Source organism: Tiliqua scincoides, chromosome 9 (assembly GCF_035046505.1).
Source record: "Tiliqua scincoides isolate rTilSci1 chromosome 9, rTilSci1.hap2, whole genome shotgun sequence".
Classification (NCBI taxonomy): Eukaryota; Metazoa; Chordata; class Lepidosauria; order Squamata; family Scincidae; genus Tiliqua; species Tiliqua scincoides.
The window spans coordinates 44,470,047-44,496,407 of NC_089829.1; the positions used below are offsets into that span (position 1 = coordinate 44,470,047).

Below are 26,361 nucleotides of genomic sequence, written 5' to 3' on the forward strand. Positions count from 1 at the left end.
TCTTATCTCTAGAAAAAACAGCTGTGGTGTGTAAAGGAATCAACACAGAGCTCCTTATCTATAGCAATTAACAATATTTATTGCTACCACCACAGACACTCCCTGCAAGTCCTCTTGTCCAGAGGCTTTCCCTCCCCAAAACTCAACTTAATGGGTAAAGGTCCAAAGCCTCCAGTCCAAGCCCACTCCAGTCTCCAAAGCACAGTCCAGTCTTCTGAAGCAGAGTCCCTTTTCTTCAGCAGTGTCCTGGTAGTCCTCTCTTCTGTGTCCTCCAGCAAGGTCCTGGCAGTCTCCTGGTGCTGGTCCATCCATATCATGTATGGGGGTCCTGATGTAGCATAGCTCTTGGTTAGGTAAGCCTGCTCCTTCTGAAGCTGCCTTTTATCCTTGGATGTCCCATAATCCAAAATGCAGCTCAGCTGTGAGCTACCTTGTTAAGTCCAAATTAGGCTCAGGTGAGCCATCCCTTCAGCCCATGTCCATTCAAAGTCCCATCAAGGTCAAATGAAGCTCAGGTGTCCATCAGAGCCTCCATAGGCCCTGATTTATTACAGCTGTGGAGCCAGCCCTGCCCTTCCCAGAGCTGTCATTAGCTGTCAAAACATGGAATCCTGTCAACACCACATCAACTACCTGATGATCTTCTGATCTTCCATTACACAGCCCTCCAGCCCCCCTAAATGCAGTGGGGGACCTGCCTAGGTGTGCACCTGCCTAGGTGGTGTAAATCCCATGTAAAACAATGGGACATACTTCTAAGTAAGCCTCTCTTTGTGGTTGGGCTGTCAGAGGAGTTCAGGGCTCATTCTGTGCAAGGCTGCAAATCCTAGGCACACTTTCCTGGGAGTAAGCCAGGAACACAGTGGGACTTACTTCTGAGTAGATATGCATAGGATTGTGCTGCAAGGACCCAATCCTAGGCAGGTACACTGAGAAGTAAATCCCACTGTACTCAATGGGACCTACTCCCAAGAAAGTGTGCATAGGATAGTGCTGTAAGTCAGACTGAGCTGCTGAGACTTCCCCCTTGTGATTTGTGCCTTGGCTTCAACCCCAGAGGCCTCCATCCAGAAGGAAGAGTAAAGGCAAGAGGGCTTCTGACTTTGTGCAGAGGGCATTTCTGTTCCTGCACTTGAGATAAAACTTATTACATATTAAAGATGGGGGGAGGTGAAGGTGCCTCTGAGCCAGTGCAGAGTGCATTTCAGTTCATTTGCCTGAGATAATACATCACACATTATGATTATTTCAGAGGGGAAGATTTTAAGGATGAAGTGTCAAAGGTGCCTCTGAGCCTGTGCAGAGTGTTTCCTCTGGTTTCAGAAAGCATATTTGCTTGTTGGGGATATGGGGAGAAGGGTTTAATGATGGGACAAATGCAAAGTGGTCCATTTCCTCACCACTAGGAAATTCCCTACACATCAGGGGGGAGAAAAGCTTCAGGATGGGGGGGAGTGCCTCTGAGGTTAGATATAGGCTGAGGCTTTAGATATAGGCTGATGGGTTCTGAGCTGTCTGTGACAGATCAGGAGAGAGATCTTGGGGTGGTGGTGGACAGGTCAATGAAAGTGTCAACCCAATGTGCGGCGGCAGTGAAGAAGGCCAATTCTATGCTTGGGATCATTAGGAAGGGTATTGAGAACAAAACGGCTAGTATTATAATGCCGTTGTACAGATCTATGGTAAGGCCACACCTGGAGTATTGTGTCCAGTTCAGGTCGCCGCATCTCAAAAAAGACATAGTGGAAATGGAAAAGGTGCAAAAGAGAGCGACTAAGATGATTACGGGGCTGGGGCACCTTCCTTATGAGGAAAGGCTACGGCGTTTGGGCCGCTTCGGCCTAGAAAAGAGACACCTGAGGGGGACATGATTGAGACATACAAAATTATGCAGGGAATGGACAGAGTGGATAGGGAGATGCTCTTTACACTCTCACATAATACCAGAACCAGGGGACATCCACTAAAATTGAGTGTTGGGCGGGTTAGGACAGACAAAAGAAAATATTTCTTTACTCAGCGTGTGGTCGGTCTGTGGAACTCCTTGCCACAGGATGTGGTGCTGTCGTCTAGCCTAGACGCCTTTAAAAGGGAATTGGACAAGTTTCTGGAGGAAAAATCCATTACGGGGTACAAGCCATGATGTGTATGCGCAACCCCCTGATTTTAGAAATGGGCTATGTCAGAATGCCAGATGCAAGGGAGGACACCAGGATGAGGTCTCTTGTTATCTGGTGTGCTCCCTGGGGCATTTGGTGGGCCGCTGTGAGATACAGGAAGCTGGACTAGATGGGCCTATGGCCTGATCCAGTGGGGCTGTTCTTATGTTCTTAAACTACAATTCCCAGGAGGCCTTGCAGGTCTCTTGTTATCTGGTGTGCTCCCTGGGGCATTTGGTGGGCCACTGTGAGATACAGGAAGCTGGACTAGATGGGCCTCTGGCCTGATCCAGTGGGGCTGTTCCTATGTAAGATGTGGCTGTGCAGCTGCCTGGGCTTTCAAAAGAGGAAGGAGGAGGTCAGAGGAAGGAGGTTGTAGAATGAAGCAAGCTGCCTAAAACTGAACTGCTATCTTTTGTGTCACTGGTGGGATTGGTGAAAGTGGTTCGTGAAACCACTTCCAGTTGCAAGATAAAAACCGGAAGTGGGGTTCCCCCCTTTCTATAGAACTTTGGTGGCACAGGGTGGGCTGCATAGGGGGTTTCAGGCTCCCCAACCTCTCCAGAGAGCCATACCAACCCTCAGGTACATTTAAAAAACCCTTTCCTTCCCGGCAGCAGACTGATTGTGGTGATGGCGCTGCTGCCCCTTCCCTGCCTGTACAAAGACTTATAGGGTTCTAATACTCTGAGTAGGACTTTGAGAACCACTGCCCTAGTCCCTTTGGTGGTCCTGCTTTGCATTTTTACCCCCTCAGACACACGCATGTGTATGTGTGTTGTTTGCACAGGAAAACTTTTTTTGCAGTAATGAGATATGCAGGGAGGTACACTCTGGATCAAGACAGCTGTAGGAGTTAGATTTCCTGTCCTCTACCTTATCCCAATCCAAATTTTGCCTCCCTTCCCCTGTGCACTATTTACATGAGAAAAACCCAACATGCTAGTGCCCATGACACATGTAATTTGGCCCTCAGAGTAGCTTATTGAGGTAGTGCTGTTGCCAGAGCATTTTCTCCCCCCCTCCCATGCAGCACTGCAGCACTCCTGGCTCATGGTGCCAAGGAGCCATTGCTGCTGATACCTGACATGCATGCGCAAAGTGTAGCACATGGAAGTAGTTTGATGGTGATAAGACGATGTCATCTCACTACCACCAGTTGCTTCCAGGGACATTACTAGTGGGCTGTGGCCATAAAGTTGGACAAGTGGATAGGACTGTGGAGTAAAAGGAGGAAATCAATCTTGTGGAATGTGAAACAGAAACCATTTAATATATCATTGATCACAAATTTGAATACAGTAAAAGTCTTGACAAACCAGAACCAGGTAGGCCAGAAGTTGCTGAGAAGTGGGTCCAGTTAATGGAATAAGGATGGCATGTCTGCAAATTTTGAACTCCTCTTTTCATTTGCAGGTATTTTGCTTGGTGCTCTGTGTTCTCTGTGTAATAGATGCTGCTTTAATCTTGAAGAAGGTTTCGTTTAATGCTTCAAAGTAGGACACCGAGTGAACACATATTCCAGGAAGGCAGAATGAACAACCAGTCAAAGTGGAAACCTCTTGGAAAGCCTGCAGAGCAATCAGCTGGTTGTGTCATGTGACAATTTCCTTATTTATATTTTAAACTTGGGCCTAGATCCAGCCAGTGGAGCACATTTAAGTTTCATTAATTTCAGAAGGAGGATTTTAGGATGTGGGCATCCTTTAGGATGCTCATTTTAGTGGACATGCTTTAGGATGCTCAGATATATATAAGGAATTCTAGATTATCTAGAATTGTTAGTATTTACCTGTGTGCATTTCTAAACTTGTTTGCTTATTGAGCCAGTGTGAGCAAATCTTTTAAAAACAAACAGTGCTATAAATTATAAAGTTAATTCTAACTAATGTTTCTTTTTAAAATTGTATTGCTTTCTGAACAGGGTTGCTTTAAATATTGCTGTTTTAAATAAAAGCCTGACCTGCAGTAAAACTGACTCACACTGTGGTTCCCTAATGAACAGATAGTACCAAGGAGTTTCCTTTTCTAGAGATAAGTGTTCAGCAGAGACTTTGTGGTGTCCTTGTGGTGGAGGATGCACCAGTACCTCCAAGAGTGCAAGAGATGTGTTCCTAGAAAGTTGAGCACTGTGGAATGGCAATCTAGGATACTCAACAATTTAATAGGCAAGAAATAAGCAAGGATTGCTCCAGAATGCACTGCTCCCATTGGGTAGAATGACTGTCAATCATGCTGAGACAGAGTAGTGTAACAGATGAGTGCTAAAAGGAAGCTGTGTTATCCAAGATACTTTTGTATTTGCTTCAATTAATGCCAAACTACACAGAGTGCTGAATATGTAACATGGCCTGGTGTGTTTCTTGGATGGCTTGAAGTGAAGACGACTTGAAACCATCCAGAGAACCTGCTGTTTTTCTACTGCTAGGCACAACTAAACAAATAAGCCAGTGTCGTACATTTTCATAGCTGACTTGAAAATTGCTTCATTACAACCTGTGATGTCATCACTGCTTTGTAAGTTGCAGTTGTCATCTGCAAGTGAAATTCACCAGTTCAGACTACCACAGGAGAGGACGTTTCCCAACATGTCTATCCTAGCAAATAATATTGAGGCTGCATTGCAGCTGCACCAGTGCTGAAAAGGACTGGGCCCTCAATCCACCCATCACTAAAAAGGGGATGGAACGATAATGTGGTAGATGTACCTGTAGTGACATGGTTCTTGCACCACATTCTCCACTGGTGTGGGACTCATGTCTGTGCTTCACAGAACATGGGCATGAGTGCACCTGTGCATATATGTCCCCTGAAAAGCCATTTTAGGGATCTGTGAACACATTTGAATGTGTACAAAAGGGAGCAGATGTTAGCCATGTTCGCTAAATAGAACCTGCAAAGACAGAGTCTGTTAACAGCTGCAGGTGGTGCTGATCACCACTGTCATCATCCTGCTTGAAGTAGCCAATGTCACCTGATGCAGGGAGGTGGGCTCCTGTGTGTCTTCTTGTTGCAGGTGAGTCTCCAGATCACCCAGCACCTTACCAGACCTGCTGCACTTGAGTGGTGAACAGACTACTGCCTCATCCATGGCAGCACTGAGAAAGGCACACCCAAGTGGTCTGGGAGGTGGAGCATGATATGTGCATGTACACATATCTGAGTGCCAGGGTGGTGCGTCAGGACTTTGCCCCAACCCTGCCACCAGCACTTGTTCCTCTTGGGCTTCATTTCCTTCTTTCTTTTCAGTTTCAAGCTAGGGAGAGGGAGGAAGAGTGAAGGAGGGCACAGCACCTGGCCAATCCTACCCCTCCCGCCTTGGAGTAGAGAGGAGCAAAGCAATGGATGCCAATGGTCAGAGGGGTCTGATTGGATTTAGAACATCCTAAGGCTGCAGCCTTGGGCAGCCCTATAACACTATCCTGGGAGTAAGCAGGGATGTTCCAGAGCCACATCCTTGATGAGTCCCATGTCTCCACCCCCCTTGAATCAAGTTGCAAACAGGTCATAACGGTGGCTGTCGCAACTTGTCCAGAGCCATTTTTTTGAGTCATTTTGACTCAAGGCTGAGTCTTTTTGAGAAACAAGTCAAGTTACAAAAGCGGGGGTGGGGGGGAAGCAAACACACAAAACCGAGTTGCAAACAGACACACAAAAGTGGGTCTTGGCACAAGTCTATTTGAGCCTTTTCATTTTTAGGGTAAAACCCCTGAGGGTCAGTGCCCAGTTTTTGACATGCATAACTCCAGTCCATACAAGTTGTGAAAAATGTGAGTTTTCACTACTTGACTCCACGTCACAGCCCATTTCTGGGAGTAAGTTGCATGGAATTCAATGAGACTTACTTCTGAGTAAGCATGCCCCAGCTTGCACTGATCAAGACCTAGTTAGAACTGGGCCTGCATGAGAAGAGGTGCCCACACCTTGAGAAATGCCAAGGAGCCTGTATGCAAAGGTGCTGTAACATTAGGATGCAAAGTGCCCATGGGATATTTCTGGCCTGAGAAGCAGATGGGCTGGTGTGTCACAGCTGCATGTATGGGGGGAAAGAGGAAGATGGGGAGCTGTTCAACCAGTCTTCCTAGTTTGCAGCAGACTTGGCACTAGGGGCAGGGCCTCTGAGAAGAATTTTCTCAGGGTGTACAAAGTTTCTCCTTCCTTCCTAAAAGGGGAGGGGGCAAAAAAGTGGGTGAAGGCAATGACGGGGAGGGGCAAAACAGAGTGGGGAAGGTGGTGACATCCAGAATAGTCTTGGAGCCCAGGTACACACTGCTTTCTGCTTTCCAGATCTACCTACCTGCTTGCATGGTGTCAGCAGCTAGATACAGTAATGGAAAACAAAACACTTTCCTAAGTCTCTGTAAAATCTTTTCGGCTGCACCCTCACTTTCCTGGGAGTTATAGTTGGCAACCTTCAGTCTCAAAAGACTCAGGTATTGCACTCTGAATGGTGGTTCTGGAACAGCGTCTAGTGTGACTGAAAAGGCCGATTCGGGAGTGACAATCCCTTCCACACTGGGAGCAAGTGCAGTCTGTCCCTGGTGTGTCTCCCTGGCTATGGGCCTTCCTTCTTTGCCTCTTTGCCTCAGTCTGTTGGCCAAGTGTCTCTTCAAACTGGAAGAGGCCATGCTGCACAGCCTGCCTCCAAGCAGGCCGCTCAGAGGCCAGGGTTTCCCACCTGTTGAGGTCCACTCCTAAGGCCTTCAGATCCCTCTTGCAGATGTATCGCAGCTGTGGTCTACCTGTAGGGCGCTTTCCCTGCACGGGTTCTCCATAGAGGAGATCCTTTCGGATCCGGCCATCATCCATTCTCACGACATGACCGAGCCAACGCAGGCGTCTCTGTTTCAGCAGTGCACACATGCTAGGGATTCCAGCTCCTTCCAGGACTCTGTTGTTTGGAACTTTGTCCTGCCAGGTGATGCCGAGGATACTTCGGAGGAATGCATGTGGAAAGCGTTCATAAGAACATAAGAACAGCCCCACTGGATCAGGCCATAGGCCCATCTAGTCCTCTCACAGCGGCCCACCAAATGCCCCAGGGAGCACACCAGATAACAAAAGACCTCATCCTGGTGCCCTCCCTTGCATCTGGCATTCTGACATAACCCATTTCTAAAATCAGGAGGTTGCGCATACACATCATGGCTTGTACCCCATAATGGATTTTTCCTCCAGAAACTTGTCCAATCCCCTTTTAAAGGCGTCTAGGCTAGACGCCAGCACCACATCCTGTGGCAAGGAGTTCCACAGGCCGACCACACGCTGAGTAAAGAAATATTTTCTTTTGTCTGTCCTAACCCGCCCAACACTCAATTTTAGTGGATGTCCCCTGGTTCTGGTATTATGTGAGAGTGTAAAGAGCATCTCCCTATCCACTCTGTCCATCCCCTGCATAATTTTGTATGTCTCAATCATGTCCCCCCTCAGGCGTCTCTTTTCTAGGCTGAAGAGGCCCAAACGCCGTAGCCTTTCCTCATAAGGAAGGTGCCCCAGCCCCGTAATCATCTTAGTCGCTTTCTTTTGCACCTTTTCCATTTCCACTATGTCTTTTTTGAGATGCGGCGACCTGAACTGGACACAATACTCCAGGTGTGGTCTTACCATAGATTTGTACAACGGCATTATAATACTAGCCGTTTTGTTCTCAATACCCTTCACAATGATCCCAAGCATAGAATTGGCCTTCTTCACTGCCGCCACACATTGGGTCGACACTTTCATCGACCTGTCCACCACCACCCCAAGATCTCTCTCCTGATCTGTCACAGACAGCTTAGAACCCATCAGCCTATATCTAAAGTTTTGATTTTTTGCCCCAATGTGCATGACTTTACACTTACTGACATTGAAGTGCACCTGCCATTTTGCTGCCTATTCTGCCAGTCTGGAGAGATCCTTCTGGAGCTCCTCACAATCACTTCTGGTCTTCACCACTCGGAAAAGTTTGGTGTCGTCTGCAAACTTAGCCACTTCACTGCTCAACCCTGTCTCCAGGTCATTTATGAAGAGGTTGAAAAGCACCGGTCCCAGGACAGATCCTTGGGGCACACCGCTTTTCACCTCTCTCCATTGTGAAAATTGCCCATTGACACCCACTCTCTGCTTCCTGGCCTCCAACCAGTTCTCAATCCACGAGAGGACCTGTCCTCTAATTCCCTGACTGTGGAGTTTTTTCAGTAGTCTTTGGTGAGGGACCGTGTCAAACGCCTTCTGAAAGTCCAGATATATAATGTCCACGGGTTCTCCCGCATCCACATGCCTGTTGACCTTTTCAAAGAATTCTATAAGGTTCGTGAGGCAAGACTTACCCTTACAGAAGCCATGCTGACTCTCCCTCAGCAAGGCCTGTTCGTCTATGTGTTTTGAGATCCTATCTTTGATGAGGCATTCCACCATCTTACCCGGTATGGATGTTAGGCTGACTGTCCTATAGTTTCCCGGGTCCCCCCTCTTTCCCTTTTTAAAAATAGGCGTGACATTTGCTATCCTCCAATCTTCTGGCACCGTGGCCGTTTTGAGGGACAAGTTGCATACCTTAGTCAAGAGGTCTGCAACTTCATTCTTCAATTCCTTAATAACTCTTGGGTGGATGCCATCAGGGCCCAGTGACTTATTGATCTTTAATTTATCAATGAGGTCTGAAACAGCTTCTCTTTTAACCTCTATCTGACTTAACTCCTCGGTCAGGAGGGGCCATTCAGGCAGCGGTATCTGCCCGAGGTCTTCTGCCGTGAAGACAGATGCAAAGAACTCATTTAATTTCTCTGCCATCTCTAAGTCTCCTTAGAGAGTTCAGTTTCCTCTCCTGTTGTAAGCGAAGAGTCCATGACTCGCTGCAGTACAGAAGTGTACTCAGGATGCAAGCTCTGTAGACCTGGATCTTGGTATGTTCCGTCAGCTTCTTGTTGGACCAGACTCTCTGTGAGTCTGGAAAACGTGGTAGCTGCTTTACTGATGCATTTGTTTGTTTCCTGGGAGTAAGTCCCATTGAACATAATAGGACTTACTTCTGAGTAGATCTGTTAAGGACTGTGTCCTTACATATAGAAATGCATTGCAGGAAATGAGCATCATGGTATTTAGGCTTTCACTAGACTGGACAGTGTGCTGTGAGTACCAAAACTTGCTTCAGCAGCAGCTGTAGCTCTGAGCTCGTATCACAGGGCTGTCAAACTCTTTTCCTACCAAAATTAGCATTCATGGTGCCTGCTGAGGCCAGAAGTGACATCATTAAGCAGGACGTGATGTCATTAAGCAGATGATGGTCAGAAATAAGCACTTTGTTCTTGCATTGAAATTCATTAGCTGCCAATGAGAAAAGGAAAAATGTGCAAATCTTGTTCATACTTTCAAGATATGAGAGAGGCCAATTATCGTTCTGGGAGAGCCCAGTTACAAGGGGGGCCAGATAAATTGCTTCTGGGGGTTGCATTCGGCCTGCTGGCCTTATGTTGGACACCCCTCCTATAATATGCTCTTTCAAGGTTAAGCGGATCCACAAGACGAAGAACTACTGTAGCAGGCCAGTTTCCTCCCAGATGTGACACTGTGTCGAGGGGTGTCATGTGGTGGTGTAGCTGGAGGGGGCAAAGCACCAAGTTTTGCAGGGAGGCTCAGCGCGGCCTGCAAGTGGCCTGTCCCCTTCGGAGCCATTCCGGGTGGGGGAGCAAAACGGAGGCGAAAGCCTGGCATGCCTTCGGAGGGGGGGCCGCCTGCATGCCGCACTGAGCCTCCCTGCAAAACTTGGTGCTTTGCGCCCCCCCCAGCTACGCCACTGGTGTCAGGTATGCATTCCTTGGGCCAGCAGGCATGGCTTGCACAGCCCTGGTGTCCAGGATCCTGGGCACCCCCAGCATCCAGGGGGCAGCATCCCGGGCGCAGTGAGTCCAGGTGAGATTTGAAAATGGGAGACCCCAGGAGATTTCTGGGGCCCCCCCTGCACCCCTCTCCTGGGCCCTGGCCGGGGGCGCCACCCCGCGGGGTCCGCCCCCAGCAGATGCGGGGCGGGGTGCAGCCTGCAGCGGGGGGGGGCGGGGAGGAAAGGCTTCCGCTTCCCTCCGCTGAGCGAGACCGAAAGCCAGCGGAGCAGCAGCCCAGCCGAGCATGGAGCGATCCTCAGCCGAGGATCCCGAGGCGCCCCAGCCGGGGGCGCGCCTCCTCCTGCCCGCCAGGGAGTTCCTGCGCTCCCGCAAGGGCCTGATCCTGGTGGCCCAGGCGGTAGGGAAGGGGACGGCGCGGGGGGGGCTCCCTGCCCTGCTTTCTTTGCAAACTTTGCAAGGGGGGGGGTCCGAGCGGGGCTCGGGGAAGGATGAGCTCATCCTTCTGAGCTGGCGCTTTGCAAGAAGGCGGGGGGGGGATCTGTGCAGCCCCTTGCAAAGGCTTCTCCCCCCCCCCAGGAGACCAAGCCTGTTGGGGCTGACCTCGACCCTGGGATGCAAACGCGAGCCTCCTTGGCTGCAGCCTGTTTGCGGGGGGGGGAGGGGGGAGGAATGCAACCCAGTGGGGTTTCTTTCGGAGCAGCCGTGCATGGCAGGTTTAGCAGAGGCAGGACCAGTGGCGTAGCTAGAGGGGGTGCAGAGCGCTCAGTCGTGCAGGGAGCCTCATCGCAGGGTGCAAGGGGCCCTGCCCCCTCCCCTCTGGAGCCAGGCGGACGCCTCCGTTTTGCTCCCCCCCCCGCCGCCCGGAGGGGAAGGAAGGGGCCCCTTGCATGCTGTGGTGAGACTCAGGATCGGGCCCCGGGAGCACAGCCTCTGTTTTCCTCCCCCCACCTGGAATGGGGGAGTGGCCCCTGGCATGAGGCTCCCTGCAAACCTTAGCCCTTTGCACCCCCTCGAGCTATGCCGCTGGGCAGGACAGACTCCCCCATATCCAGCATGCAGCCCTCACCCTTTTCCTCCACAAGGGAATGGAGAAACTTTCTGGTCAAGAGAACAAGCCAGGAACCGCCTGCCACGCCCACTTGGTTGGGCTAGAGATGGGCCAGGAGAGGACTTCCCTTCCGGGTACCTGTGGGCGGCAGAGAGGCTCAGGGCCCAATCCCATCCAACTTTCCAACACTGAACCCTGTGGCAAGGGAACAAACATTCCCTTACTTGGAGGAGGCCTCTGGGACCAACCTTCTCTCCCCCCCCCCCCCCAGGAGGCAGCACACACTCTGGGCATGGCTGCATCAGCACTGGACAGTTGGCTAGGATTGGGCCCTCCGGCAGGCTGTTGCAAAGATACCTCTGATGTGCACAATTTGCCCAGCTTGTGAAGTGTGCAACCGGGCTGGGTTTGCAAGTGCTCCTTCTTCCCACAAGGGAAACATTCCTAAGGCTTTGCACAGGCCCAGTCCTCTCGCACGCGTGACCCGGAATGCGCAGCTGTTCCACATGTGTCTAGTCCGGCACTCCAGCGCATAGATAGCCAGCAGTGGAGGGACCTCTCTGGAAAGAGGCAGCAGCCTCTCCCTCCGGACGACAAAGAGATGGGGAAGAATTCAGGATGGCTAAATGGAACCGTTGCTTCAGTGTGCCCCTGAATGCCTGCCAGTCATCAGGCTGTTCAGCTGCCTTCTTGCAGGAGATGTCCCTTGTGGGTCGCTGTGGGAGAAGTCCCTTCTTGTGATGCTGACCTTGGTGTAGGGCCAGCCCAAGACCCCCTGAGGGAGTGTGCCAGAAATGCTGCCCCTTCCCTTATTTGGTGATGCATCAGCCTCTGCACCTCCCACTCCCTGGTTTGGAGAAGGAAAAAAGAGGATGGGTCACAGCCCACCCCTGCGCCGCACATTTCCACTGCTGTTCCACCCTCCTCTTCCTTTTCCAAATGAGGGAGTGGGAGGACCCCTCTCTCAGCTTGCTACCAGAAGCAACTGCCTCAGTTAGCCTCATGGACCAGGCAGCCCTGCCTAGATGAACCTTTGATCTGATATGGCTAGGTGCCTGTAGAACTGAAAGCTGGGAGTGACCTGGCTTTTCCCACAGTAGTCTTTTCAACTGTATAGACCAGGGGTGCCCAAACCCTGGCCCTGGGGCCACTTGCGGCCCTCGAGGCCTCTCAATGCGGCCCTCAGGGAACCCCTAGTCTCTAATGAGCCTCTGGCGCTCCAGGCATTTGTTGGAGCCTGCTTTGGCCAGACGCAACTGATCTCAGCGTGAGGGCGACTGTTTGGCCTCTCGTGTTAGTTGTGGGATGAGGGCTCCCTCCACTGCTTGCAGTTTCATGTCTGTGATGCAGTAGCGGCAGCAAAGGAAAGGCCAGCCTTGCTTTGTGCAAGGCCTTTTATAGGCCTTGAGCTATCGCAAGTCCTTCATTCATTCATATAAGTCCATCTTTAATATATTCATTTATGTAAACTTATGTAAATTTATTCAAATTTTAAATGTAAATTAATTCTTTTCTTCCCTGGCCCCCTGACACAGTGTCAGAGAGATGATGCGGCCCTCCTGCCAAAAACTTTGGGCACCCCTGGTATAGATCTCTGCGGAGGAGCACCCTGACAAGTAAACAGGTGGAGCTGCAAGACCCAATTGGAAACACTTTTTTGCAGGTCCCCACGTTCACAGCCCCCGTTTGTGGAATCTTCGAGCAGGTTAGGATTGGGCTGTAAGAAAATGTCAAAATATAAACACACACTACTGACTTTTTAAGAATTCAGAAGAAAATCAGAATCTTTGCTGTTCTTTATAAAGCCTGCAATGGGGTGTTAGGTGTAGATTTCCCTAGTTCAGGGGAGCCTTAGGCATAGGACCCAATTGGAAGCAATTGGTCCAATTGGCTTAAAGTTGGCCCTGCCTGTATATTGTCACATGCTGATCTCTGGGCTTGGCCAGCTGGATGCTGACCAAGAGCCCACCCAGCTGGGTTAACTCCTGACCCCTCAATGGTAGAGCCTCATGTACCATCTCAGGAGATGGGTTGGGATGGCCCTGCACAGGGCTGCCCTCCACAATTCCCTGCAGCCTTCATATGCTGATCTATCAGTGCCTGACTGGGAGACATCCCCTCCATGTATGTACATTCCACGCACAAAATGTAACCTGCCGGACACAGGGAGGCCACAGCATGTTCTGCTGATGAGCTATGATAGCATAGGCAGCAAGAGCTGCAAGCAGAGAACTGTCCCCAGGCAAGGGCAGGTTACTTTGAACACAATGCTATTTGCCTCTCTGATTGCACAGCACGAAGGGAAGGATGATGGCTCCCTTGGGAGCCATGTGCAACAAACCCACACGCCCCCCTAGGGTAAGAGTTAGGGTCCCCATAGGGGACTGATACCCATCTGCAGGAAAGCATTTCTGATGTCAGGGGAGGAATGGGGACAAGCCCCCCCCCCCCCAGGAGGGGGAAAGCCCTGACTGAATCAGTCAGCAAGATTACTGGTAGCTCACTGCACAGAAACACTGGGGAAAGTTTGAGCCCAGCCAGGAGGAACAGTAGGACCAAACCTACATTTTAGAGAACAAGTTTTAGAGAACCTACATTTTAGAGAACAATGGGCCAGCAAGACCCATTTCAGAAGTGGAAAAAGTGGAGAATAGCAGTTGCCAGATAGGAATGAGAGTCTGTGTGGACCCTGGTGATAGATTATGCTTTCCAAAGCTCTTCTCTTTTTGGCACTGCTTTTGATCTAAATATAGCCGCCTCCTTTCTACTCTCCCTTTTAGTGCGTCCTCCTAATGTATTGCTGAAGGTAATGAGCAACTCTGACGTTTCTCCGTTGTCTAAACCTCCCTTGCTGTTCCTTGTAAATAATCTGGAGCTCTCAGCTGTGAAAGTCACCTTCTTTATCTCCCATGAGCAGCCCCCTCTGCTGCTCTGTCTGCGTGGAGGATTCTCACAAGTAACATGCATTTATTGATAGTAATAATTATTGATAATCTTTATTGATAATCTCACCGGTTTGCAACAGAGAGACTGTTGGTGTAGCTGCTCGGCTATTGGACCTAGCCTAGAAAGTTTGGAGCCTCTTGGAAAAAGGGTACAATTGAAAGAGGAGAAATATGCAAAATAGAACCAGGATGGTGTAGTGGTTTGGGAGCTGGACTTACCTAGAAGATCCAGGTTCAAATCCCTGATCAGCCAAGAGGCTTCCTGGGTGACCTTGGGCCAGTCACTATCTCTTAGCTAACTTTCTGGCTACCTCACAGGGTTATTGTGAGGACAAGAGAAGGAACCTTGTACACCACCCTGAACTCCTGGTAGGAAGGATAGTATAAAAATGTGAAAAATGAGTAAAATAAAATGGCCCTCGAGTAGAGACTTTGCTGGCTGATTCAGCTTGTATTTCTAGGCCAAAATGGACACAATGCAGGAAAACTTGGATCCTTTTTGTTTCTTTACTGCACATCTTATTATTTCATTCATTCATTCACCTTTCTTCCATGGTGAAACACAACCAGGCCTAGGCCAGTTTAGCTACAACAGTGTGGCAGTAGCACTTCCCTAGGCCACTCCCTTAGCACCTTGGTCTGCAGTGTGATGATGGGTTTCTCCTTATGACCTTATGAGGCTGTCGTAAGAATTTTATTACAAGGTGATGCACGTGAAAGATTTTGAATGGTCATGCCAAGTCTTAATATCCCAGTCCAAATTTGCCCTGCAAAGTTACGACAAAAGAGAGGGATGCCCCGGCGGCAGAAAACAACTGTGTTTCTCCTTTTCTGTCTGTCTTTCTCTCTTTTCAGTCTCCTCCTTCTCTGGTATGATCTTCGTAGCAGATGCTTCCAGCTGACAGCAAGTTGGATAATTGATTTCTCAGAAGACTGCTTTCCTTGGCTTGGTTGCCCACTCCCTCCAACTCTTTTCTTTAGGAAGGGAGAATTCCAAGTTTGAGTCGGATGTGCTGCAAAATCAATAAGTGGCATACCCTGGCAGAGGAATGGAGCTTGGGTTGGTTGACAGACAGGAATGTGGCTGTAGGGGATGTCACTGCATGCTACTGTTGGCTGATTGACAGGGCTGGGGGAGCCATTTCAACCTGCAGTTGGCCTGTGAATCAGCTACATGCATGTATGCTTTGGTTCTGATGCGAGATAATAGGAAATGAAAGAGAATGCATTAAATTTAACCGTTGCCTTCTAGCAATAAACAGTAGCTTCTCATTTACGGATAGAGGGGATGGAGAGACTGGATAGAGGGATGCTCTTTTCCCTCTCACTCAACACCAGAAACAGGAGACATCCACTAAAATTGAGTGTTGGGAGAGTTTGAACAGTCAAAAGAAAATATTTCTTGACCCAGTGTGTAATTACTCTGTGGAACTCCTTGCCACAGGATGTGGTGATGGCATCTGGCCTAGATGCCTTTAACCCATTTCTGCCCAGCCCACAGATGTACACATTGGATCCCTGTTGCGTATATGCAATGTTGGGCAGAAATGGCTTAAAAGAGGATTGGGCAGATTTCTGGAAGAAAACTCCATCACAGGTGACAAGCCATGATGTTTAAGTACAGTCTGAGATTAGCTGGTTGCTCATCATGAGGGCCAGGTAGGATTTTTTTCCTGCCATCCAAATTGGCCAATCTTTTTTGTCTACTCCAGACTGGCGAGGGAGGGATGATATGTTCAGTAGGTTTCATGCATTAAAAATTGGACACTTGTGTTTAATGAAGTGGCCCAAGTTAAACTCAAGAGCAGTCTGGTGACTTTGTCAGGTGATTGAGCAACTAAAAACTTGGTTGAGAGCTCTGTTTAATAGCAGTAAAAATGAGGAGGCCACAAGTACAGTACTTCTCACTGTGGAAAGTGATGGATCAGTCTGTTTCTCCCCTAGCAGGCAGTGGTTCCCAAACGGCTTCCTGGGGAGCTGCAGAAACCAATCAGGAGAGCCATGGAATCCTTGTGAAAGACCTGCTACCATATACAATGTGTAGGATTGTGCCCCTAATGGGAAGCCGTGGCCAATGGCCCAGTAGGTCAAGAGAGCCACCTGTTGAAAAAGTTTGGGAACCACTGCCTTAAGAGTTAGGGACTATCCAGCTCAATATTGTCTGCACAGATTGGTAGCAGCTTGACAGGGGTATTTTCCAGTGCTAACTGGAGATGCTGGTAGGACCTGAGCCTGGGGCCTCCTGAATGCAAACGAAATGTTGCCTCCTATTTACTTAGTTATAGTTCACTTTTTTGTTTACAGCTCTGGTCATGTGCTGCACCGAATCCTGGCTCTGGCAGGACTCCTCCCTCACCATCTGTCATGCAGTTTTCCCTGTGTAACACCAAGGCACCAAACAACCATAGCGCTTAATTGCTGGTACACCTTCAAGAAGCATTATTAACAACAATGGCATAACTTTGATTTTAAAGGGATGCTGTCACCTTACACTCAGTGGCAGCATCCCACCTCACGCTTTCCCAGAAGACAAAATCTCCCCCAGCTTCTAAAAAGTATTGTCCGACCTTGACATCTTTGGGGTTCTGTTCCCAGAACACCCACAGATACCAAAACCCACGGATAATGAAATCTGTGGGTAGGGGCTGGCATCCACACCTGGGAGGTGGTATGAGGCCTGGGGAGGCCACGTTTGGCCTCTTCAAGCTTCAGAAGTTCTCCGGAAGGCATTAGAAATGCATTTCTGGTTTTTCTGACAACCAGAAGCACGTTTCTGAGGACTTCCAAGAGTCTTCAGAAGCCTTCTGAGGCCTGGGGAGGTCATGTAAGACTCTTCCAGTTGGGGAGGTAGAGGTCAGCCTTCAGGAAGGGACCCACAGTGGATGGAACCCATGGATAAGAAGGACCAATTTGTATGTCTTATAACAGATTTGGAGAGCCTGACAGCTCTCCAACTGCTGTTTCCTAAGAGCAAATTTTCTCAGTTGCTGGCCAGGGTCTGTAAATAGCAAGAGGAACTGCTCTCCAACAAGGAAGTTGGGCTTTCCTTCAGAGCTTCTTCATTCAGGCCTATCAAGAGGAAAAAAATCAGATTGAGTAGTGTCCAGCTGTCATTTTAGCCTGGTTTGCCATCAGGAAGAAACTGCTGGAGGTTTCCGCTTCACAAGAAGTGTAATGTGGGTGTCTGCCCCCTTCTAGACTGTGCTCTGAGCACCTGTACAATACCAGTAAACACTTGACTGATGGATGCCAAGTTTACTTTTGGACATTGCTGGACCCTATTTGCCTTTATTTAAAAGGAAAAAAAAAAAAAAGCACTTCCCCAACCACTGGTTCTTACATGGCCATAACACCCCACTCTAAATTATTTTCATTGGAATTTGTAAATTCGGTACGGACAGGCCAGTGCTGAAGTTGGGCTTCCCAAATGGAAGAGATCATAGGGGGTCAGCCAATATTGTTGACGCGTGAGCCCAAATGTTTAGTGGCAATTCAAAATGCCTGGTACATTTTTCAATATACCTTGTTGGTTTACTGTAGCAGATCAATGGGAGCACGAGAGAGGCCCCTCCAAAAAACAAGAGGGAGCAGCAATATGGTTGGAGAGGGGTGGAAGGAGACTGATAACATAAGAAAGGAGACTGAAGAAAACAAAAGGTAGAAAGGCGGTTGTAGCTCAGTGGCTGCAGCTTATACAGGAGGTCCCAGGTTCAAAACCTGCAATTTCTGTGTGGGGCAGGGGGGGGCCACTCCTAGTTGGTGTTGAGGATATTGATCCAGATGGACCAAGAAGGTAATTTGATATAATACAGCTTTCTGTGAATTAACTCATTAATTCATTAACTACCCAGCCCACAGGTGTACACATTTGATCCCTATTGCAATGTATCTGCAATGTTGGGCAGGAATGGCTTAAGGGAGCCAATTTTGCAAGTGTCAACTGAACAAGGAGTCAGATTCCGAGGTCCCAGCAGCTGCTGGTTTGGGGCAAGACTGTTGTGGTGCAAATGTTCCAGAAGGCATCCTAAAGTATAAACCATGAAATACCTGCATGTTTATGTCACACTCAAGATTTCAGTTCTACCACCCAATCACCATCAAGTGACCAGGGCATTTTGACATTGTCATTCTGTGTTCGTGATAAGATTACTTCCCTTGTTTTAGACAAAATCCTGAAATTGCTCACTTTTATTCCTAAAAGAAACCTTATCCGTCCCCAGAACTGTTGCAGGAGGCTGACTGACGGACCCCTCCCCCCCCAATGCTTTCTGCAGGTGCTGTCCTTTATCATCTTCATCTGCTACATTGCTTCAGAGGCTGCCTCGTTCTTGATGGTGCCACTGTTAACATTGCTGCTGGCCTTGGGATTCTTCTGTGCATACTCCTTAAAGCTGAATGAGAAGTTCAAAGCAATCTACTGGCTTTTAGCGGTAAGTGGATGGAGGGAATCAGTCCAAACAGAGCCGATAAAAATGTTATTGGGGAGGTTTTCCTGTCTGTTGAGAGAGGCTCTTTCGAATATCTATGGACCACATGAGGCCCATTATCAGAAGTGCTGGCAACTAAGATTGTGTACTCTGTGTGGCTAAAAGACTGAGCAACAAATCAGGACTTCCCCGGGTTCAGATCATATCTGTGATATGAACTCAGTGGCTTTGGAGAAGCCACGTCCTCTCAGCCTCTCATCTGCAAAATGGGAATAATATTATGGAGTCAAAAAATCCTTTCCATGGGCTTTAAGATCACATTCAACTAGTTCAGCTCTCCCTAACGATCTGCCCTCAACTGTGAAAGTCATTATCAAAGGACTGAGATGACACTTGAAATAATGACAGCATGAGAAGGAAAGATATAAAATACAGATGGTGAAGACTAAAACAAATTATCCCAGCCAACCAAAAATTACTAAGACCCTAAGCCTGAGAAATGTAGGTTAAAGTCTAGCTTCTACAAAAGCCCACTCCCATCTGAATGCAGAGAGAAAAAGGAGGGTGTATATACCCAGAGACTTTCTTATCCAGATGGTCTTAGCTAATCAGCTCACTGATTGTTATTCTCATACCCCCAATCACCTAATCAACCATCTGTTCCATCTAACTTCTGTCCAATTCCATTCTTCTTAAAGGCTGTTGTTCCTCTATGCTCTCCATTAAACCTTAGAATCCTTTAAGAATGGAGGTCCAAGCATGACTGAGGCTCAGGGTCTTCTCCTTCGGACTCATGCTACTATGATGCTTATGGACCTCTTTAGCATCTCTTTAGATCCATGTCTGATAAAGCTCTTCTTTAACCAGTACTTGTGCCTGGGCAAAATAAATCTGGTGCCCTGTACTGAGGGCATGTTCAACTACAGCTTATTTATCCACCTGTCCCAACCAACAGTATCTTCAATGTTCCTTTAGCCTGGTGTTAATGGACCTTTTGTTGATGCCAGTATGTACTTTGCCACAGTCACATGGGATTCTGTAAATACCTGGTGTATCCCAGGGGTGTCTTAACAGATTGCAAAAGCTGCTGGACCTTCCTAGTTGGCTTACAAATTTGTTCCATATCTGCATGACCTCAAATTTTTCCAATTCAATCGATCACTCCTTGGATATAGGCCAGGGATATATATCAGGATATTTTATTAAGAATATTTATATACTGCTTTTCAACAAGGTTCATAAAGTGGTTTAGAGTGGAAAAACACAGATGTCACCCTGTATTTGCAGGGGATGCATTCGCTGCTCCCATGGATACTGAAACCGCAGATAGAAGGGAAACCTATACTTATCTGTAGCTCCACGCACTCATCTCTCTTCCTTTGCAGAACGCTAGAAAGAGGGATGTGGCAAGTAGGCAGCCTGAACACTAGAGGAGACCCCTCCAAATGGGGCTTACTCCCATGAAAATGTGTCTAGGATTGCAGCATTGCTGTCATAGGGATCAGGGACCACTGTAACAAAGTGTTTTTTTAAAAATATTTGTTAGCTGTAACATTATTATTTATATGGTATTTTCAATGTACAGGCTATTTTAGATAGGGGGGAATCCAGATAATGACACAAGGGAGATAAGAGATGGTGGAGGCAAGGATCAGAAGCAGATGCAGTTTCAGCTACACATATTGAGGTTTAGTTATAGCAAGGAATCGGAACTTAGACATGCCTGAGTCGGAATTGGAAGGAGGAGATTCTGGGAGACAGTTCTAAGGATGAGCAGCAGCAAGAAATCTTTGGACCATTGAGCATGATCCAGAAGATTAGGTGATCTTCCAGCAGTGCACAAGCATCCCTAATTGCATTGCTCCCGGGTAATCATAAGGTAGTCCTGAGTGCCACAGGGCCTTCATCATACCATGCCCAACTCCTTGGAGGGAAAAAAATAGATAATTCTTCTTCTCCAAGCTCCAGCATGCTGCCTGCGTATAAGAACTGGGTATTCCTTAAATTGGCCACTAGATGCTGCTGTTCTTCTAACCAAATCTCCCATTTTGTAAGAAAAATAAAAAGGGACCTTCTCCAGTTAGGGCTCCTCCCCAACAGTCCAAGCTGTGGCTTGAGACCTCTTATTATCTGAGGCTGCAGCTAGCAAAATAGTTGTATCCATATGTCAGAGCAGGGCTGGCCACCTTTGGTAGAATCCCAAGGATTCCTCCCTGACTCCCCCCCCCCTCCCCAAATAATAAATACATAGAAAGTTAACTCTCCATCCTCTTGCAGCTTGGAAAGATGCTTAAGAGAGGACCCCTCCAAGAAGGGAAAATGAAAGGGAATTCGCTAATAGGCTACCCTGCTGGATTTTGTAAATTTCCCTGTACATCACTGCTCACACAACGAGCCATGTGCTTGCAGGCTGGTGGGTGTGGCCAGTGTGGACCCAGATGTGCAATCCCATTGCAGTGTTCTTTGGGGCTGCGGCAGAACTGGCTCAGTGTATCTTTTGGTGCAGGCCCAGGTGCATGTAGCCACGGGGCCTCGATTTGCTACGCGGAATTAGGACTGGATCTGGGCTCCGAGAAAGGTGCATTTGCTGATGAAGACCCCACTAAATATAATTTCAAGAGGAGATTTTGCTTTTCAGCGAGTGATCCAGGAGCTGGAAGTGTGTTTTGTCACATAACCCATCCCATGTTGTTAGGGGTCAGCACACTTGGGTTTGGTTATCAACAGCATAGGAATCCACTAACACCACTCCTGCCTGGGCTAATGCAATAAGGCCCAAGTCAGAGAGGAATCTATGCTGTGGCTGCAGCTGTGTGGCCCAGAGCTTCTATATTTATTTATTGCTTTATTTATATACTGCCTTTCTCAATAGACTTGAAGGCAGTGACATAGGCAGGCTGAACATAAACCCATTTTTTAAAATTGGGTTTTTACGAACATTATTCTATGAGACATCGCACAGAAACCTCCATTTCTGCAGACGTTTCCCATCACAGTACAATTGTCATCCTGGCTGCTGACTCCTGCGCTTTCCAAAAGTCTCTCAGGCAGCTGCAGCCATGCTTCAGACCAGCTTCTTGAAGTTCTTGCAGCAACTGTTACCCTACACATTCCTGATCTCGTCTGATCTCGGAAGCTAAGCAGGGTCAGGCCTGGTTAGTACTTGGATGGGAGACCGCCTGGGAATACCGGGTGCTGTAGGCTTATACCATAGTCTTTCGAGACTGAAGGTTGCCAACCATCTCCCTATACTGAACACTATCTCCTGATCTTGTCTGATCTCGGAAGCTAAGCAGGGTCAGGCCTGGTTAGTACTTGGATGGGAGACCGCCTGGGAATACTGGGTGCTGTAGGCTTATACCATAGTCTTTCGAGACTGAAGGTTGCCAACCTTGAAGGTGTTAATCCTTTACAGTACCTTGTTTAGGGCTACCAGAGGTGAGAGAGTATAGATTCTTAGTCCATCAGTTGGCTCTCAGATCTCGAGGTGCAAGATCTACTGAAGGGATGCATTCTGTGGGTGATCTTTATTCTGGAGTCAGACCCAGAATAGCCAGATTCACATCCCCGTTCAGCCATGAAGCTACCTGGGTGACCTTGGGCCAGTTAGTATCTCTCAGCCTAACCCACATCACACAGTGTGAGGAGAAAAGGGAGGGAAGGAACGACACGCTGATCACCCTTTGCTCCTTGGAGGAAGAGCAGTATAAAAATGTGGAAAAGAGATCATAAATTTATAGCCACCTGCTTCTCAACTAGATATCAAAACTCTTCCTTCTCTTGCAGGATTTCTTGTGCTGCCTTGTTGCCGCTATTATATTTTTTGCCATCTCGATTGCTGCAGTCTCAAAGTATCCCGACAAGGCATCTAAGACGGCAGGTGTAAGTGGCTGCATCAGGCTGGTTGCCTTTCTGAGTTTTTGGGAATCCTACTGGGAGAAATCCTCCTTGGACTGGTACCAGATTGAACTGGTTGCTGATATTCTGGCCCTACTGTGCATTCAACATTCACCTTTTGACAATGACTGCATGTGTGGCTAGAGAGCATATCGCCAGAGGGAGTGGGGTTAGCTAGTTGGCGCACTCCCATTCACTCTCTAGTGCACAGCAGACATCACCTCTGCATAGGGTTTTAAGGTTGGAACCAAGGTGAAGATCTTTTTGAAGTGGACTGAGATATGGCTGCTAAAGCAGGTATAGAAGCAGGGGTTAAAGGCACCTTTTAAAGTGGTGGTGGTCTTATGTATATTTAGCAGGAGGAGAGCAACTGTCTCTATCCATTCCTGAACAACACCCCTCACAGTGGTTTTTGCTGGATGGGGTCTGTCTTTTTGGACTGTGAACCCCTTTGGGCCAGAGAACCATTTTTTATTTCTTTTACTATTTGAAAGGATCTCCTCTATGGAGAACTTGTGCAAGGAAAGCGCCCTACAGGTAGACCACAGCTGCAGTACAAGGACATCTGCAAGAGGGATCTGAAGGCCTTAGGAGTGGACCTCAACAAGTGGGAAACCCTGGCCTGAGCGGCCCGCTTGGAGGCAGGCTGTGCAGCATGGCCTCTTCCAGTTTGAAGAGACAGTTGGCCAGCAGTCTGAGGCAAAGAGGCAAAGAAGGAAGGCCCATAGCCAGGGAGACAGACCAGGGACAGACTGCACTTGCTCCCAGTGTGGAAGGGATTGTCACTCCCGGATTGGCCTTTTCAGCCATACTAGACGCTGTTCCAGAACCACCTTTCAGAGCGCGATACCATCGTCTTTCAAGACTGAAGGTTACCAACATGACTATTTGAAAGCTTTGGGTCCTTGAAATAAGAAGATGCTCAGGGCTGGCCCATCCATGACATCTTCTGAGATGCAACAGCCCACCACTTTTCTCTCCTCCACACTTTCCAGTTTTATCCCCATCTTTTCCAATTCAGCAATTGGGGAAGTGGCTGGCATATCGCCAGAAAAGAGAGAGCGACATTTGGTATACCACATCAGATGCCCAGTGGCCTTGGGCCAGCTCCAGGGGTGACCTGGCACAGTGTTTCCCAAACTTACCTGGGTCACGATGCCCCTGCAGCCTCCTCAGCTGGGATCCAAGATGGCAGCATCCAAATCTCATGAGATTTCATGAAATCCAAGATAGTGGCACCCAAATTATGAGATTTGGGCACAGCTACCTTGGGGTTTGCAAGATCCAAGATGGTGGTGGATAGTCTACTAGGGGAACAGGTAGGAGAGGCCAACTGAAGGCACGCCTGAGAGTGTACCATAAGGCATTGAGGCACACACTATGGGAACCCCTGACACAGCAGAAGAGGGCAAAAGTGGTCAAGGAGCTGGTCTGCCGTTTTTCTTTTCATTTGCGCTTTCAAAAGCTGCCTCCTTGTCCCTCTCTTTCTCTTTAGGTATTTGGCTTTATTGCCACTGTCACCTATGCCATTAGCTTCTACCTTACGTTTAACGAGCTGATGATCTTCCTCAAGCAAGGCGATTCCTCCGATGCCCCTGAGCCACGCAAATCGGAAGGTAGGTACGGGCAGGCCATGTATTGCCAGCAGTCACAGACGCGTCAGTCAAGCCCCAGCGAATTCCTGATGGGTGGCATCTGCAGTAGTTGGAGCAGGACTGGATTGAGGGCTCCTCCCCTCTGTCCCATCCCCAGTTCAGAAACTGTGCTAAAGAAACCCACTGCTCGCTTTCAGAGTAAGTGGCGTGAGTTTTCTGCACAAAACGCCCTCAATTCTGCTTTAAACAAAAGCACCTGAGGAAAGATTTTGAGACGCAGTGGCATTTGCACAGTGGCATAGCTACAAGAGGGGCAGCCTGGGAAGTACTGCAGGGGCCGCATCATGTAAATGCCCCCCCCACTTGCTCTTGGAGTCATTTCAGGCAGCAGTGGCACATTACATGGGGCGCTTACATGGCACATTGCGGCACCTGCAGTACTCACCAGGCTGCCTCTCCTATAGCTACACCACTGTATCTACAGAAGCAGCCCATCCATAAAATGGACAAGTACCTGCCATCACTCACCTCCTCCACTTGCTGAGTTTGTAGGAGGGGAATGGAATGGGAGGGGAAGTGTGGAGGAGAAGAGGGTGGTAACCTCTCTGTCTAACCCGTCAGTCTTCTGTCCTCCACACTTCATCTTCCGCTACATTCCCCTCCCTCTCTTTTCAACAGCAAGCAGTAGAGAATGGTGGCAGGGCATCAGCATGATTGCTGGTGTGCCACCACGTGAAAAAGGAAGGCATTTGACACTGTGCTGTGCCAGGTAAGGAGATGACTTCTGACGCTCCATGGCCTCAGCCACAGGACAATCCTGGGCTATCTTTGAGTATCTGGGCAACATTGTTCCATACACCCTGTGAGAGTTCAAGCAGCCTGTGCTATGTTTCCATTTAGATCCTGTGGAGGGCTTGATTCATGCAGGTGGCAGTAGACAGTTTGACCGGCTTAGAGGAAGAGCATTTGCCCTCTGTGTGCAGTTCACTGGAATGAGCCATTGGGGGGGTCTTCATCTGAGTGCATGTCTTTTTTGACCTGGATGTCCTTGCCTTTCTGGGATTGTAACCTGTGAATAACTCATGAGAGGGGCCATGTTATGCTATTGTCAGGCCCCTTAAATGTAAAATAAGCCTGGCTCCAGTGTCTTTTGTTCCCATCTTCTCTTTAGAAAACTATTCCAATTCTGACTCGGACTCTGACTGAAGCCCAGAACCTTGACTGGACTGCAGAGCCATAAACAGAGAGCAGATGAAGGACACGCCCTCTCTTCTTAACCTTTGACCTTTTTAAAGGACCTGCAGATTGTTATATGGAACATCACCAAAGCCAATCATGGGGATATTGCAGTCCCTTAGAAAAGCCCACCCTGCTGCTGTTTGAGCCTCTACCTTGCTGGACTCGGCACTACAAGGTACAGCATTGACCAAAATGCTTTCCACGTTACACCAAGACTGACCATAAAAGTTTACCTGGGTTATGTGTGTATATATAATCAGGGTTGTGTGTATACTTCACAGTACCATGCATTTGTGGAGTCTTCTCGTGGGCACCAAACTCTGCATTTTGTCAGTTGAACAGACTTTTGAAACATACATTTTCTTAGTGGAGGTTTAGGTAAAAACTAAAGTTGGATCACCTTTGGAGGCACTTTTGCACTCATCAGAAAAAGGCCATAATCCAGCACAATTAATAGTCAATTACACATTAGATCAGAGGTTTCCAGATTTTTTAGCACCAGGATCCACTTTTAGAAAGTCAGAACCCACCTAGCTTTACAAGACAAAAAAGTTCTGCTTTACCAGCAACTCAAGCTTCTGTTTTTATCCTTTTTACTATGGCGGGGAGGTGCTGCCTTCTGGAGTGTGCATGTGACCTCCACCTTCATTGGATTGCTACCATTCTGGGGGCTTTGCATTCCCCTTCACCTGGCCTTCAACAAGAGCCAAGGCACAATCACCTACTCACGAGTGTAAATATGCATGTGAGACTCAGTTTTGCTTTCCATAACACTTAATACATTTCTGGTGGCAATGCATTCCTCTTGGCCTGCCCTTCAAAGTGCATCCAGATGTATTTGCCTACTCATGAGTATACACACACGTGCTGCTCTGTTTTGGTTTCCATAGGGCTCAATACATTTTCCTTGTAATCTATCAGCTTGTCAGCTTTGCAACCCACCAAAAATCCGATGCTGGCCCACAATTTGAGAACTGTTTCATTAGAAGTAAAATATACATATAAGTGCCTTATATTGACAAGTGCCTTACTGCCATATGTTTCATTTGCTTTATAAAAAGGTAAACTGATTTAGAGAAGGAAGACTAGGGAGAAGGAATTGGGGGGGGGGAGGCTGAACTCTTGTTCTAAGTGCCCTCCCCAAAAGAACTTTCCCACTTCACAAAGTTCCAGATGTGTTTAAATGCAAGCTTGTGCTAGGAGTTCTGCAGGGGAAGGGGGGGAAGAG

The 26,361-nt window shown here is 48.3% G+C and overlaps 1 protein-coding gene and 1 pseudogene across 1 annotated transcript; both read left to right on the forward strand.

Annotated features, from left to right (window-relative positions):
- Positions 1–10,238: 10,238 nt before the first annotated feature.
- CMTM3 (CKLF like MARVEL transmembrane domain containing 3) lies at positions 10,239–26,356 on the forward strand. The gene is made up of 5 exons (XM_066637642.1): positions 10,239–10,379; positions 18,250–18,405; positions 22,189–22,284; positions 23,795–23,915; positions 25,066–26,356. The coding sequence occupies exons 1-5, from the start codon at positions 10,266–10,268 to the stop codon at positions 25,098–25,100; spliced, it is 522 nt and encodes a 173-aa protein (XP_066493739.1). The 5' UTR covers positions 10,239–10,265; the 3' UTR covers positions 25,101–26,356.
- On the forward strand, positions 21,487–21,606 carry LOC136660997 (5S ribosomal RNA; annotated as a pseudogene).
- Positions 26,357–26,361: the final 5 nt, after the last annotated feature.